Raw genomic sequence first — 15,059 nt, 5'->3', positions numbered from 1 at the left:
CATACATGCTACACTACAAATGAGATTTTTTCACTTATTCCCTATTCTGTCCTCTCCTATCAGAAGAGAAAATAGCTTTCCTACCATTTCAGACAGCTCTAAACAAACTGTTTTGTCCCTCGGTGACATCTTCAGAAATATTTATCACCAAAGTACATGCTCCAGCCCCTTATGAGCAATCACTCAAACCCTGCTCACCCAGGCCCTCATCAATAACAGCTCTCGTGAGAGGACTATCTGAGTATTATCTGCTCGTTTGTGGTAATCTGCTGAAGCCGTGTTCTTTTTAAGTCTCCATGGTGAGGGATGTTAATTACTTGGGTAACGATGGAAGATTAAATTAAGGGACTAATGAGCTTAGCATGAAAACACCAGGGCAAGCTGGCAAGCACTGAGCAAGCGAGAGGGCTGCTCTTCCCCACCCACGCAGGACGAGGTGGTTCTCTCATGATTCACGTGGTGTTGATGGCTGTTCCACTGAACGCCACCTCTGCTGAGGGAGTCTGCCCTAATCATGCACCTTTCCCTAAAGGCACAAGCAGGAGGGAGGGCTCAGAGGGAAGAGAAGCCCTATATGAATAAGACTAGAACACAGCGAAGAAAGAAAAGGTGCTAAGAGATCAGCTCTTCATTAAGGTATCATAATTTCACGTGTGCGTGCGTGTAAGTTGCTTCAGTCGTGATCTACTCTTTGCAACCCTATGAACTGCAGCCCACCAGGTTCCTCTGTCCATGGGATTCTCCAGGCAAGAATACAGGAGTGGCCTGCCAAGCCCTCCTCCAGGGGATCTTCCCAGTATATTACAAATACCTCAACATAAGCCATCACTACCATATCAGCTTGAAATATTTGGGACACGCTATATCTTGACAGCATATTCACTTGCTCCAAAGATTTCCCCTAATGAGCCTGCATAAGGATGCATGGTCAAGGAATAGGCATGATGCTTGAGAGATGGCCAAGGAAGAACATGGGGCTTAGAGTCTGAACTTTTGCTCTGTTGCTGACCAGACATGAGACCTTCAATAAACTGTTTGACTCCTCTAAACATGCATCTTCATATTAAAAAGAATGGAGCTAACAATAATATCTGCTTCATTGGGTAGTTATAAAGATTAAATTGATAACACATGGAAAAGTGAATTAAAATGTGTAAAATTCCATTAAAATATCAGTCACAATTATCATTACAAAAATGAAGACAGACCACTTAGCTACCTCCCAGAAAGCCATGAGTCTGTTTCTATGACAAATGGATTAAGAAGCACACAGAAGGCCTATGGGGGTCCCTCGGCACCTCCTCGCCTAACATACAACAGATGCCAAATAAACATCTTTCAACGAACAAAAGGGATTTCCCTCCAATGTCTCCCATTCCTATAAAAGCATAAGGCCATAAATAAATGTTATTTAGAGACCACGGTTTGGGGCAGACAGGAGCTCTGAGAGGCCTGTAACCTCCACTCTTTCTCTCCATTAAGCTGGAAGAGCCGGGTGAGATCACAGCAATGCTTCAACAATGTCCCGACGAAACAAAGGGAAGAAAACCACGTCTCTTACCTGCCAAGGGGCACGGCACCAGCTCTCCTTCCAGGCGCATTTCGACATCTCCTCCACTGCAGGTGTCCCCAGAAATCTTCCGATAGCTGTCACCGACCCCCCCGCAACAAAAGCAAGAAGTCAGAAACATCAAAGTACAGTCATGAAGGAACACGGACATTAGAGCTTATCTATTCATTCTCCTACAGAGCACAGAGGACGACGTTGACTCACTCTGAACTGCTTCTGTCTGTAAAGCAATTAGGCAGCCCAACATTCTGAAGCACAGTCCTAGGTGGGTTTCACATATACTGTTGACCCGTGAGCAACTTGAACATTAGGGGCACTGACACCCCTCCAACAGGTAAAAATCTGCATAACTGCTCTCTCTCCCTCAAAATCAAAGGAATTCATAAATAACTCACCCAAAGGTAGGAAACTCAACAGTCTGAAGAGAATCGGGGCTAGAATCCTAGTTCTCTTGATTCTACGTATTGTGATCTCTAATCAACCACAAATATTTCCCCACCCTTAGTTAATTAAGATCTGTAAAATGAAAATATGGGTACTATATTTATTGATTAAAATCCACCTGTAAGTAGACATGTGCATTTCAAATGTGTATTGTTCCAGGGTCAACCATATCTCTTCAACATGCCACTCTGGAGACATGCATTGGCTAAAGTTTACGACTTAAGAAGCAACTGGAATTTCAGAGAAGCTTACAGACTTGCACTGTTTCCCCATGGCGGGTGGGCAGGGAGAAGAGTTTGCGACCATCACAATGTTAAATTTTGTGCTGGCTACCTGAAAGATGCTAATGTGGAATTCTGTCACTGACAGTATGAAAGGAACCCAGGTGGTCCCCTTCTCTCTCCAGCCAAGCAGACCTGATGTGTCCCGGACGTGGCAGCCGTGACCTACCCTCTGGTTCTCCTGTAAGTAGAACCCACAGGACAAGGCACGGGAGGGGCGTATGAATTCCCAGAAAACTCTGGATCCGGAACACAAACCTCCAGTGACAAATCTTCACTCATCTTGAAGCCAAAGTCACTGAAAAGACAATCGGGGCTTGTCAAGGCTGTTGGTTCACACATTTCAGGTATTTAAACCCCTCCCTTGCGACATCTACTCCACTGCCCCACACCAGCTTTATAAATCACTTAGGGACTTCCCTGGTGACCTAGTGGTTAAGAATCCACCTTGCAAGGCAGGGGATGTGGGTTTGATCCCTGGTCGGGGAACTAGGATCCCACATGCCACAGTGTAACCAAGCCCTTGGGCCACAACTACCAAGTCTGAGCACTGCAACTAGAGAGAGAGCCTGCGTCCTGCAACAAAGATTACGAATGTCACAACCAAGATCCAGCAATGCTGAATGAACACCTGAATATACACATATTGCAGTTCCTTAATGTGTCCCTTTAACAAATACCCATTTTTTTACACCCAGTACATTTCAAAAAAAAAACTTTATATCAGAGCCTTAATTGGAAAACCACTATCCATGCCATAAATAGACAAAAACGAGACAGATCATGATTTCCAAAACAAAATAATACTGTATTTTTTAGCTGGATCCAGTTCCCCACCCAAAGACTCTGTGCCTGCCCTCTTTCTTGTTAAAATGCATCAGCAAAGGTGAAAAGTTTGCTGCGTCTTAGCCAGTGACACTTTCTCCTTGACACTATTGGGAGAATTAAAAAGAAATTTAAAAGAATAGTCTTTTTTCTAAACTAAAGATTTGCTGTTATTTAAGTGGAAGGCAATGGCACCCCACTCCAGTACTCTTGCCTGGAAAATCCCATGGATGGAGGAGCCTGGAAGGCTGCAGTCCATGGGGTTGCTGAGGGTCGGACACTACTGAGCGACTTCACTTTCACTTTTCACTTTCCTGCATTGGAGAAGGAAATGGCAACCCACTCCAGTGTTCTTGCCTGGAGAATCCCAGGGACAGGGGAGCCTGGTGGGCTGCTGTCTATGGGGTCGCACAGAGTCGGACACGACTGAAGTGACTTAGCAACAGCAAGACCATGTCCACTTGCAACCTAAAATCATCCTGGCTTCCTCCTCACGTACTCTGACACTTAGTCCTTTAGTCCATGAGACTCCTGCTTGTCGGGACCACATCTCTGCCACTCCCACCTGCTAGCCGGGTAAAGCAGGAGTCCCAGGTGCAGTCTTGGCTCTGTCCTGTTACTGCCAATGCCTGAGCTGACAGCTCTGAAATGAGGCAGCTGTAATATGTACTTCCCGAGGTCTGGCCCAAACAATCAACTAGAAATCCAAAGGCATTTTCCAGGTTGGTGTGCTTTACCCATAAGGTTTCATTGACTCTATTACGTGTAACAGCTACTATAGGGAAGGCATGAACAGGGACACAGCAGAGCGGTTCACGTGTACATCGTGCCACAGTCCACACCAAACCCTCAACACAGAATTACTCAGAAGGGAGGAGTTTCATTACTGTATCGAACAAGTCCCACTTGTTAAATCGGGCAAATTTTTATGGAGTGGCTGCTTTCAATCTTTTGGGGGACCCTTCATAGGCAGTTTCTTCAAACTGTGGGTCACAAACCAGCGAGCCTGTGAAAGCACGTTGCAGGGTCTGGATCTGCTTCCTCCCCTCCCCACAAAGAACAGAAGACTGCAAAACTCATCGCACTTGAAAGCAAGCCTTAGCTCACAAAACGTTTGTTTATATAGATGTGTGCCTGTGTCTACATACACAAATATGTATAGGTAAAGAGGCATACCATAAAATACACTGCTTACTAGGGACTGCGGTCAAGAGTTTGAAAACCTCTCTTATTGGCAATGTTGGGAATATCAAGATGTAAAAGAAACTTCTGATGCTTTCGAACTGTGGTGCTAGAGAAGACTCTTGAGAGTTCCTTGGACAGCAAAAAGAGATCAAACCAGTCAATCCTACAGGAAATCAACCCTGAATATTCATTGGAAGGACTGATGCTGAAGCGGAAGCTCCAATACTTTGGTCACCTGATGCAAAAAGCCAGCCCACTGGAAAAGACTCTGATGCTGGAAAGATCGAGGGTAGGAGAACACGGGGACGACAGAGGATAAGGTGGTTGGATGGCATCACCAACCCAATGGACATGAGTTTGAGCAAACTCTGGGAGATAGTGAAGGACAGGGAAGCCTGGTAGGCTGCAGTCCATGGGGTCACAAAGAGGCAGACACGACTGAGCGACTGAACAACAGCAGCAGCAAATTACAGTCTCCTCTTTCCTATCAATAATCCCAGGAAAACACCCATTCCTCCTCCAAGGTCTTTCCACCCCCCATTACAATTATTTGTGTGCATACTGTTTCTTCTACAGCCTCAGGCAATGCCTTAGATATTTTACTTAAGGACTAAAGAATAAACAAATATACATATGTATGTATATTTACACACACAAATATATATATATGTGCATGCACGCAAAGTTGCCTCAGTCATGTCTGACTCTTTGCAACCCCATGGACTGTAGACCATCAGGCTCTCTATCCATGGGATTCTCCAGGCAAGAATACTGGAGTGGGTTGCCATGGGGTGGGTTCCATTTCCTGGGATGTTCCCGACCCAGGGATTGAACCCATGTCTCTGGTGTCTCCTGACTAGCACCATCTGGGAAGCGCGCACACACACACACACACACACACACACACACACACACACACACACACACCCTTGTTTCAGATAAAGAAACAAATTTCCTTGAAAATAGGGCTCCAAAGGAAAAGGAGTTATCCACAATGGAACTTTCAGCATGTTCCTTCCTTGGCTTGCCCTCATGGAAATAAATCCCAGAGTAATCTATTCCTGCATAAATTACTGCAGCTTGCTCAGGGTCAGGGGGGATGGGAGGGTGGTCACACCTCCATCACATCACACCGCTGAAACAACCAAATGGAAAAACCAACATAAAAAGTGCCCAGCACAGCGCCTGGCTCGTAAGAGCTGCTTAATAAATACTTGTTTCCTGTGAGCCACTCCCTCTCTTCAGGGGAAGGCATATGCCCCAGCCTGTTGCCCACACTGCTGAGGGGCCAGAAGAGCACTCAGTCCCTGGAGTGGATGACAACCAACCATTCATAGTCCTCCCGGGTGCAGGAGCAGTTGGACACGACCACCGGCCGGTCAAAGTCTTCTCCGTTAAAGCACGTGGCGTGGGGGGTCCTCCGTTTGAACACAGTCTTGTGCCCCAGCAGACACTCGTTGCCCCGCTCATCAGACGGGGACCACAGCTTGTAGTCATTCTCTGTGCAGGGGACCCCTGAGGAGGAGGAAACGCAGCATTATGGGCATGCCCACGTGGGGTTCCTGTCCCGTCTCGCTGCCTCCCAGCAGGCGTCCTGACCCCCTTGCTGGCTGGCTCTGGGGCCAGGCAGCACCTGCCTCTAGTGTCCCCAGAAACACAGACATCCGCCTGAGAAAGCTGGGAGGGAGCAAGTCCCCCTGGCGCTCACAGTCTAAACTTCTGAAAGAGTTGAGCAGATTCTGCAGTTTCCTTTAGAACTAGGTCCCCAGAGGTGTTTGTCTCTGGGGAGGAAGGTCAAGGCTGGACTCCCGAGAGGTGGCATCACTGAGGAGCAGTGCTCCCTGTCAGATTCCCAAGAGGGCATGGACGCATCTGTAGTGTGGCCCATGAGCAAGAGAATCCACTGTCACTGCTTGGAAGGTGCAAGGCCTTCATGGAAGGAGGCGGAGAACTGGTCAGACAACCTGGACGGTCACTCCATCTACCCACATCCACGTAAAATTTAAAAAGAGTTGTTTCTACAAGAATTCCAAAGTACACCAGTCTATCCTAGTAGTTTATATCCTTTTTACATGTGTGTCTTTGGTTAGATTAAATGCTGCCTGAACAGATGAACTCCTGTCAACTTAACGCCATCCCAATCAGCAAGCATTTATTAAACCCTTACTGATAAGGCTATCAGGCCATCCAGTGGGTAGAAGATAAAGATGCACAGTGCAGGTTCTTATACCTAAAGACCTATGATCCAGTTGATGAGAGACGACACACAAAGCGTGGCAGATACAAATCTATAATCCAAGGTGTGAAGAGTACACATCCGTTCTGGACACAGAGAAGAGGGCGGAGGTCTGGCTGGGTTATTAGCAGCCAAGTGCATTGGGTCCTGATCCATGAAAAGGATTTCAACTAGCAGTATTGAATGGGTAGCCCACAGAGCATTCCAGGCAGCTGGAATAACATCAGCCAGGGCAGAGAAGGAGCAGAGGGCTGAGTTACATGGGGGCAAGAAGGAAGAAGGATGCTGCGGAGGTTTACTCTCCCTGCTCCCTTACTGGCAGGTCCTGGGCCTCAGCCAGCAGATGGAGACGAGATCCCAGACAGCTATGAGAGGACCCTGCACCATTAGTACAGTTTACCCACTGAATGTGCCCAACCGGAACTGCTAGTTTGGAAGAATGGTTTTCAAGCATTTATTCATTTACCTGCTCAGCACACATATACCTAAACTCAGCCTGTGCCCATGACTGCACAGGAAATGAGGATACAAGTACCTGAGTAACTGCCTCTGAATCTCTCATTTACTTACTGCACGCGTGCTGTCTTCAACGGATTACAGACCCTTCTGAGAATATCTAAGCTGATGTCAATCCAAAAACGAGAAGATCTATGTATACGAATAGCTGATTCACTTTGCTGTACAGTAGAAACTAACACAGCATTGTAAAGCAACCACACTCCAATTGCTAAAAAAAGGAAAAGGTACTTCCATGAAAAGGGCCAAGGAGGCAGGGGCTTACCCAAGGCATTTGTGGCATTGACCTGGAGGATCAGCCAGCTGTGGATGTTCTCCTTGTTGGAGCCGAAGATGGTGAAGACTGTGCTCTTCTCGCCAGGCTCCGTGAGGAGCCCGTACACAAACACCGGCTTCTCCGAGAAGATGAACGTTTTCCAGGTCTCCCCTTCATTGGTGCTGTACCTGCCCAGATGTAAGAAGAGGATCCTTGCAGTTAAAGTCTGGGGCAAGAACTTGGTTTCCAGATAACAGTCACCTGTAGCAGGAACCGGGGCTCCTTGGGGCAGCGGCTGATCCCAGGACAACGCCAGGGAAGTGTAAGGTTGTGCTAGAAAGCATGGAAACACTCAGAGATTGATGCTGTCGATGCGAAAGGAAACAGGAGCCAGCTCCACGGGGCTCCAACTGGCCAGGCTGGGACAATGTGAACTTAAAAAAAAGAGAAATGATGGTAACAGATAATATACTGAATGAAAACAGGGCATGGGTCTCTACATGATAGAGAAAAAAGGGAAGAGAAGGGAAATTATTGTATCATAGTACTACCTAATAATTGTTAAAAAAAAAAAAAAAAACGACAGAATGAGAACAGTGACTGTGCTGTAACCCCACTGCAACAACCAAGTCAGACAAGATTATCTCTGGATGCCGAAAACACTGGGTGAAAGAATGTTAGGGACCAGAGCGTCCACATGGTCCAAAGATACCAACTCACTCACTGCAAAGGAGGAAACGTAATTTATAGTGGATGAACGGAGTTACAACTCTTGCAAATTTAGCAGCATTCAAAGTGGGACAAGACAACCTGATGTCATGTACCTCTCAGACAAAAGCACTGAGGATGATGCATCATCTAGGCAAGAGTCCGTGCAACTGGATGTGCAATATTCTATGTGACAACTGGCCTGGAACCTTCAAAACATCAAGGTTATCAAAAACCAAGCAAACAACCCAAGAGGCAGTGGACTTGTTATAGATTAAAAAGAGACTAAAGACAAATGTAAACCCTGACGGAACCCTAGATTAGGAAAAAAAAATCAACAGCTACAAATAAGATAGGACAACTGAGAAAATATAACAGTCTATAAATAATACTTATAGCAATGCCATCATCATTGGTATTGGACAGCATCACCAATTCAATGGACATGAACTTGGGCAAACTCCAGGAGATGGTGAAGGATAGGGAAGCCCGGCATGCTGCAGTCCATTGGGTTACGAAGAGTCAGATACAACTCGGTGACTGAACAACAAAATAAGTCATCCTAAGTTCATGATCATTTTCTTGGGCATGATAACAGCATTCTGACTGTGTAGGAGAAGACCTTTATTTATTTAATATATGTGTATTGAGCTATGAAGGGGTATAATATCTGCAACTATTTTTCAAATGATTTCCCCCAAAACGGAGGGACAGATGGATGGAAAGATGGCAGACAGGATAAACAGACAACAAAAGCAAAGCAAACAAAACATTAACAACTGGTGATTATTACACAAGGTGTAAGTGAAGGTAACATGAGCACTTTTTTACACAATTTTTACAACTTTTCCCATAGTCTTAAAAATTAAAAGCTGGATGAAAGTGTGTCCTGAGAAAAGGCAGACTACATCAGAAAAAGTGTGCAAGCCCTCTTGGGGAAAAAAGCAGCACTGAATTTCAACGTATTGATTTTAAATCAACTTTTGGTATTATAGAGGAGGAGGAGGCAGAGGAGAGGAAAATGTGCCTGGTACTGGCTTCATCACCCAGCAAGCTGGTGAGATGCTCACCATAAGAAACCTCTCAACTAGAGTGGGTTCAATTAGGGTCACAGAGTTCCTGGGTCTCTCCAAAATCCAATTTAAACACAGAGCTTTTCTTTCCCTTTTCTCAAGTTTCTGAGATTTTACTTTTACTCAGGATCTTAATGCTTGATGTAAGTCTTTTAATGTCATTCAATTCAACACTTCCTCTTGAGATTACTAAAACTGGTACTTCTGCAAGAAGGCTACGGGTTAAACCGCGGTCATGGTGGGGGTGGGGTGGGGACAGGGCAGAGGGGACTGAGCGATCTCCTCTACAGATCTTCCTGAGAGGGGAAGTTCTCCTCCGGCTGACGTGCTTCTGGTTTAAGCTAACCTGCAGCAGATAAGGAGATAAGTTAACTTGGTCTCCTTCTTGCGACAGGGTGATGAGCTAAAGGCTTTCAAGCTCAGTCACATCTGACTCTTATCGACCCCAGGGGCAGTAGCCCACCAGACTCCTCTGTCCATGAAATTTTCTAGGCTACAATACTGGAGTGGGTCGCCATTTCCTACTCCAGGAGATCGTCCCAACCCAGGAATCGAACCTGTCTCTCCTATGTCTCCTGAATTGCAGGCAGATTCTTTACCACTGTGTCACCTGGGAAGCAAAGGCTCAGCAGCATCTTTAAAGCAACCTGAACCCGCAGAGGCGGTCCATCAGCCAAACACGATGGGAGCTATCCCTCTGCTCTGTGATCACAGAGGAAGTCCATCTACTTGCACACCACGTAGGTAATTCTGTTGAATAATCCTCGAACCCAAGATAACCTCAGGAAATGAATCATCCCATTTCTTGAGAAGTTCCCAGCAGACTCTGACGACAACATATTACTGAGACTAAAAGCAGGTGCTCAGCTGAGTGCAGCTTTGTACTTAAGAATAAACTGTGCCTTTAGAAAACAGCGCTTTTCAGAATTTTGGAGAAAAGGCAGTCACATCATCAGCTCAACAGTTAAGGGATCATCTATTCTGGGCTGAATTCTGATCTCTCAAGGAGAACTTGTGTTGAAGTGAAAATGACAAGAACCTTGCAAGAAAACAAACCAAGACATCTTTATGTTCCTAATAGCTGTGGAAGAGGATGTAGGGCCTCGGGCCTTAGGAAGGGGGAATTCAAAACATTCAAATAAAATACAGACATAATCTCACGGCCAAAACCCTCAAAACGATGAGACTATATACACAATGATGATAAAAATATAATATAACCAAAATACACTAAATAAGGGACGCAGGGCTAGAAACTCAAAACACAAATCTATGGTTCCACAGAAAGGTCCTAATGAGCTCAGACTTCTAAAGAACATATTCAAGATGAGAACAGTCATATAACCAAGGGCAAAAACTTAAAGAGCCGTAGCAATCTGCTAATTAATTTTAGCTGTAATTCTTCACACTAGTAACCTGCAGGAACAGTGACCAAACAGCTCAAGCTCAAAATAAGCCAAAGATAATGCTTCAAATTACCAAAATAATTGGCAGATTAGTGGGCAGTGGGACATGGGTTGGTTTACCCAGCAAGTTCTAAAAAGAATCAGAATGGAATGGGATCATCCATCTGATGGTTAATGGTATAAATAGCAATGACAGAGAAAAGCAGAAGAGGTTAGTCAGTTTCTATGTTGGGTTTATCTTTATTGAGGGGAATGATCTTCAAACTGGACAAAGCAGGGGAAAAAAGGAAGTTAAAGGAAAATGAATACGAAATAAAGCACATTTGAGGGAACTGAAAGATTTAAAGGAATGACTGCTACGTTCCTTTTAATAATCTCTAAAAAGAACCACGAGAACAGATAAAGATCTCAAAACTAGATGAAAAAAAAGCAGTTTTATTTCCCTGAAGAAGAAAAAAATTGGTTTCAAGAATGGACTATGAAACAGCTGATTTGAGAGAACTTAGATACAAAGTAAGGTGGGGCTGGGAACACACATGGTTTCACACACAAGTCACAACAAACGAACCCTGTTTCTTCTTCTCGGGGTTAATTCTCAATTTGAGAACAAGGCAATGATAAGGCATACTTTTCATAAGGATATTCGTGGCAGTGGGCTGAGGGGACAGTATTGCCTGGGGAGGAGCATGTGGATATTTTCTGGGGTGATGGAAAACTTCTGCATCTTGACATGCGACCTTCAGAATGGATGAAATGGTGTACTTAAGAGCATCTCATGGTGTGTAAAGGATATCTCAATTAAAAACATAATTTAGTAGGAGCTACCAGCTTGAGAAGACTGTCAAAGTGTAAAAACAGTCTTAGGGTTTTATTTACAGAAATCAAGTCTCTAGGATCATGTGGGGATCAATGCCAATGGGATGTGTGTTTCAGGCTGCTGGAGGCAGATTGGGCCCCCTCACCTTAAAGCCCTGACAGTGTGAGAAGGACCCAAGGGAGAACCTAGAGGGTGCAGATTCAGGATCCTACAGCACTGGAGGGAAGGAACTGGGGCTGTCTGCCGTGGATGGGAGATGCTCTCCGGAGAACAGGGAGGGGTCCTCAAGCATCTGAAAGGCTTTCAACAAAAGAGGAAATACCTGTTGGGTGCATCTCCTGGAAGCAGAGCTGAGCCCAATGCCTAGAAATAGGAGTGAGGAAGATTTAGGCTCTCTCTGACCTTAGAACTTCCACTCGTAAGGGGACGGAAAAATAAATAAGAGTGCATGAACACATGAACAACAAATTGTCCCAAGGTGAAACAGAAGCTTTTTATTTTTCAATTTGGCGAAGTCTCCATCACTAGAACTATTCAAGCAAAGGCTGGGTGATCATCCATCACTGATGACAGGCAATTCTTGCAATGGATAGAGGAAGATGGAACTAGAGGATGTAATGTTGCCAGATTCCTGCTGCCTATCTCCCTGTGGACATCCCACAGCCACGTCAGTTCACCCTGTCCAAATCTGCACTCATCCCCTGGTCCTTCCGGCTGACTCCTTCTCCTCTGCTTTTCTGTGATGATGTGTGGTCATCTTGACCTGTCACCCGCCCAGCCTCTGCAAACTGCTGTCTGGTCAAAAGCAACTCCTACAGACTTAGCCCTGAAAACGCTTGGTCCCTATCTAAGCAACATCTTTCACCTCCAGTCTTGGTCCTTTGAAAATTCATGCTCCTGGGTTTCCCTGGTGGCTCAATGCTAAAGAATCCATCTATCAGTGCAGCGGACATGGGTTCGATCCCTGGTCTGAGAATATCCCACATGCCTCGGAGCAACTAAGCCCATGAACCACAGCTGTTGAGCCTGTGCTCTAGAGCTCAGGAGCCACAACTACTGAGCCCTTGAGCTCTAGAGCCCATGCTCCTAAATGAAAGAAGCCACAGCAATGAGAAGCCCAGGCACTGCAATTAGAAAGTAGCTCCTACTCACCCCAGCTAGAGGAAAGCCTGTGCTGCAACAAAGACCCAGCATGGCCAAAAATAAATAATAAACAAAAAATTTAGAACATTTCTGCTCCTCAACATTGCCAGAGCCATCTTTCTTAACAGGCCATGTCATTCTCCTATTTTAAACCCTTGAAGGGGATGCCATCACTTCAAAAGCAAAGTCCAGTCTCCCTGGTAAAGCACATAAAAGTTCTGGGGGCCCTGGCCCCTTCTCACACATCCACCTCAGGCCTCAGTCCTCACACCTCCACCCTGAGATCTACATTCTATCAACACTAAAGGCTTGCACCTTCCACTGATTCACGTTGGTCTCCTCTCCCCTAAAGCTCTTTCTGACCCTGGGACAGTACCCCAGCAATGTTATTTGCCCTTGAAGTCTCAGCCCAAGGCTCCTCTCCTCCCAGAAGCCTGCCTGGTCCTCCTTCTGTGGTTTCCCCTAGGACCCCATGCTCCCCTCTGCTTTATACCTGTAATCCAGCAAGACCCCATGATGCCTCTCTCAGGCAAACCCCTCCCCAGGTTCTCTGCTGCAGCTCCTTTCTGAAATACCTAGATGAGAGTATCTGATGCACATTTCCTGTTTTACATTAGCTGTTTTACAGATGCTAAAACTACCACCAAATGGAAGATGTTAATGACTTGATAACAATGAGCGTAGCTACTGGAGCCTAAGGATGGATAATGTGGAACACCTGTGACGCCACACTGTTACCTCAATATCAAGCAATCAGAGAACTTTGCAGGGCTGGTGTGTGTGTGTGTGTCTGTGTGTGTGTCTCTGTGTGTGTTCTCAGTTATGTCTGACTCTTTCAACCCTATAGACTATAGCCCAGCAAGCTCCTCTGTCCATGCAGTTCTCCAGGCAAGAATCCTGGAGTGGGCTGCCATTTCCTGATCCAGGGATCAAACCCGCATCTCTTCTCCCCTGCATTGGCAGGCAGATTCTTAACCACTAATGCCACCCGGAAAGCCTCATCTGGTCTTTACGCACTGCTACTTGGATAACCAACAAGGACCTACTGTATAGCACAGGGAACTCTTCTCAATGTTATGTGGCAGCCTGGATGGGAAAAGACTTTGGGGGAGAAAGGAATATATATGGCTAAGTCCCTTCATTGTCCACCTGAAACTATCACAAAATTGTTAATCAGCTATACTCCTGTACAAAATAAAAAATCTTAAAAAAAAAAAAATGCTCTCCTGAAACCCATCAGGGAGCTCAAGCACTAGTTGAGCTGACAACAAGCTGAGCACTAGTTGTCCTGGACTCCTTGTCTGAGGCCTTACAATAAATGCTGCTCTTTTCTTCACCACAACCCAACGTCAGTAGATGGGCGAGCAGACCCAAGTTTGGTTCAGTAACATACCTACTTATTTAATGACCTGATTTTTCAGTATCTTCAATGACAGCTACCATTTATCAGGAATAAGACTTCCTACTCACTTTTCTGCCCCTGGCACACAGAAGGGCATTAATTAATATTTTATGTTAAAGGAAATTAAATGAACAGCATTGTATATAAATATATATTTTTTAACCCCATTTGTCAGTTTCTCAATAGTTAAAGACTGATAAGAACACCTCCTCCTTTATAACTCAAGGGCTGAAGAAATCACATGGGGGTGAAAATGAAGTGGGGGTGACTCTCAACCATCAAAGTTACTATGAGATCAGGTTCTACAACCAAACAAACCGGTTATCTGCCACCTCCCACATTCTGGAACTGTGAGGCTGCTTCCAGAACTCAGGTCTAGAAAAGACAGCTGCTCTGCTGGGCGGAGTCTTTGCAGTGGCTTTTCAGGACTCACAGAGGGAAACCCTATGAAATCTGAAATCTCCTATGAGGAAAGAGGCTTTGGGGAACATCCAAGGTATTATTAATAACTACTAATAATATCCTTATGCTGATAGGCAAAGCACTGGGAAGAAACAAAACTGATTGTGTCCCTCTAGATCAGACTGTCAAGCTAGAGTTTGGGTTTGGTTTTGGTCAGAGTGTAAAAACACAACATCCCCCCTCTCTGAAGAACACTGATTCTACACAAGAAGACCTGCAAACCCCTGAGCAGGTTCTCGATGACAGCATGCTGAATGAAGGGTTAAGTGATTCCCAGAAGAAGTTCTTGTTTGCTCATTTCAGACATGCAGGAGCAAAAACAAACTGTTCCTCTTCTTACTCTCAATTTCAATTAACAACAACAAAGAAAACAGCCTCAGTGGAGAATCTCAGCAGAAGCTGAAACAAGTAACTATAAACTCTTAGTTAGCTGTGCTAATTAGGGAGAGAAAGACATGAATAATTTAAAAAAAAAAAACACCCCAACCTAAACTTAATTCTTACATTAAGCAAGGTTCCAACCTCTGTTCCACTAAACCTCTTACTAGAATTAGATGTTACCCCTTACTCCCTAAGGTTGGGTAAGCTTTGCGTCAGAAAGCTTGTCCCCCAGTCTCTCCCTCCAGCTGGTTCAGAAACATCTCGGAGCCACAGTGCGGCTGGCCGGTTTCCAAAGGATGTCTCGCTAACCTCTGTATCCTCTCTTCCTAGAACAATAACTGGCTTCTCATGGAT

At 45.2% G+C, this 15,059-nt stretch overlaps 1 protein-coding gene across 2 annotated transcripts in view; it reads right to left on the bottom strand.

The window, feature by feature from the left end:
- The window catches only part of SORL1 (sortilin related receptor 1), a 165,567-nt gene that overhangs the window by 75,016 nt on the left and 75,492 nt on the right, over positions 1-15,059 (bottom strand). For both annotated transcript variants that reach the window (XM_060399334.1, XM_027979337.3), the window contains exons 13-16: positions 7,323-7,501; positions 5,634-5,820; positions 2,465-2,593; positions 1,562-1,647 (exon numbers count right to left, since the gene is read on the bottom strand). In XM_060399334.1, coding sequence (XP_060255317.1) covers positions 1,562-1,647; positions 2,465-2,593; positions 5,634-5,820; positions 7,323-7,501 — 581 coding nt within the window. The remainder of the gene's footprint in view (positions 1-1,561; positions 1,648-2,464; positions 2,594-5,633; positions 5,821-7,322; positions 7,502-15,059) is intronic.

Source organism: Ovis aries, chromosome 15, assembly GCF_016772045.2.
Source record: "Ovis aries strain OAR_USU_Benz2616 breed Rambouillet chromosome 15, ARS-UI_Ramb_v3.0, whole genome shotgun sequence".
Taxonomy (NCBI): Eukaryota; Metazoa; Chordata; class Mammalia; order Artiodactyla; family Bovidae; genus Ovis; species Ovis aries.
This window is presented reverse-complemented; position numbering and strand designations above follow the sequence as displayed.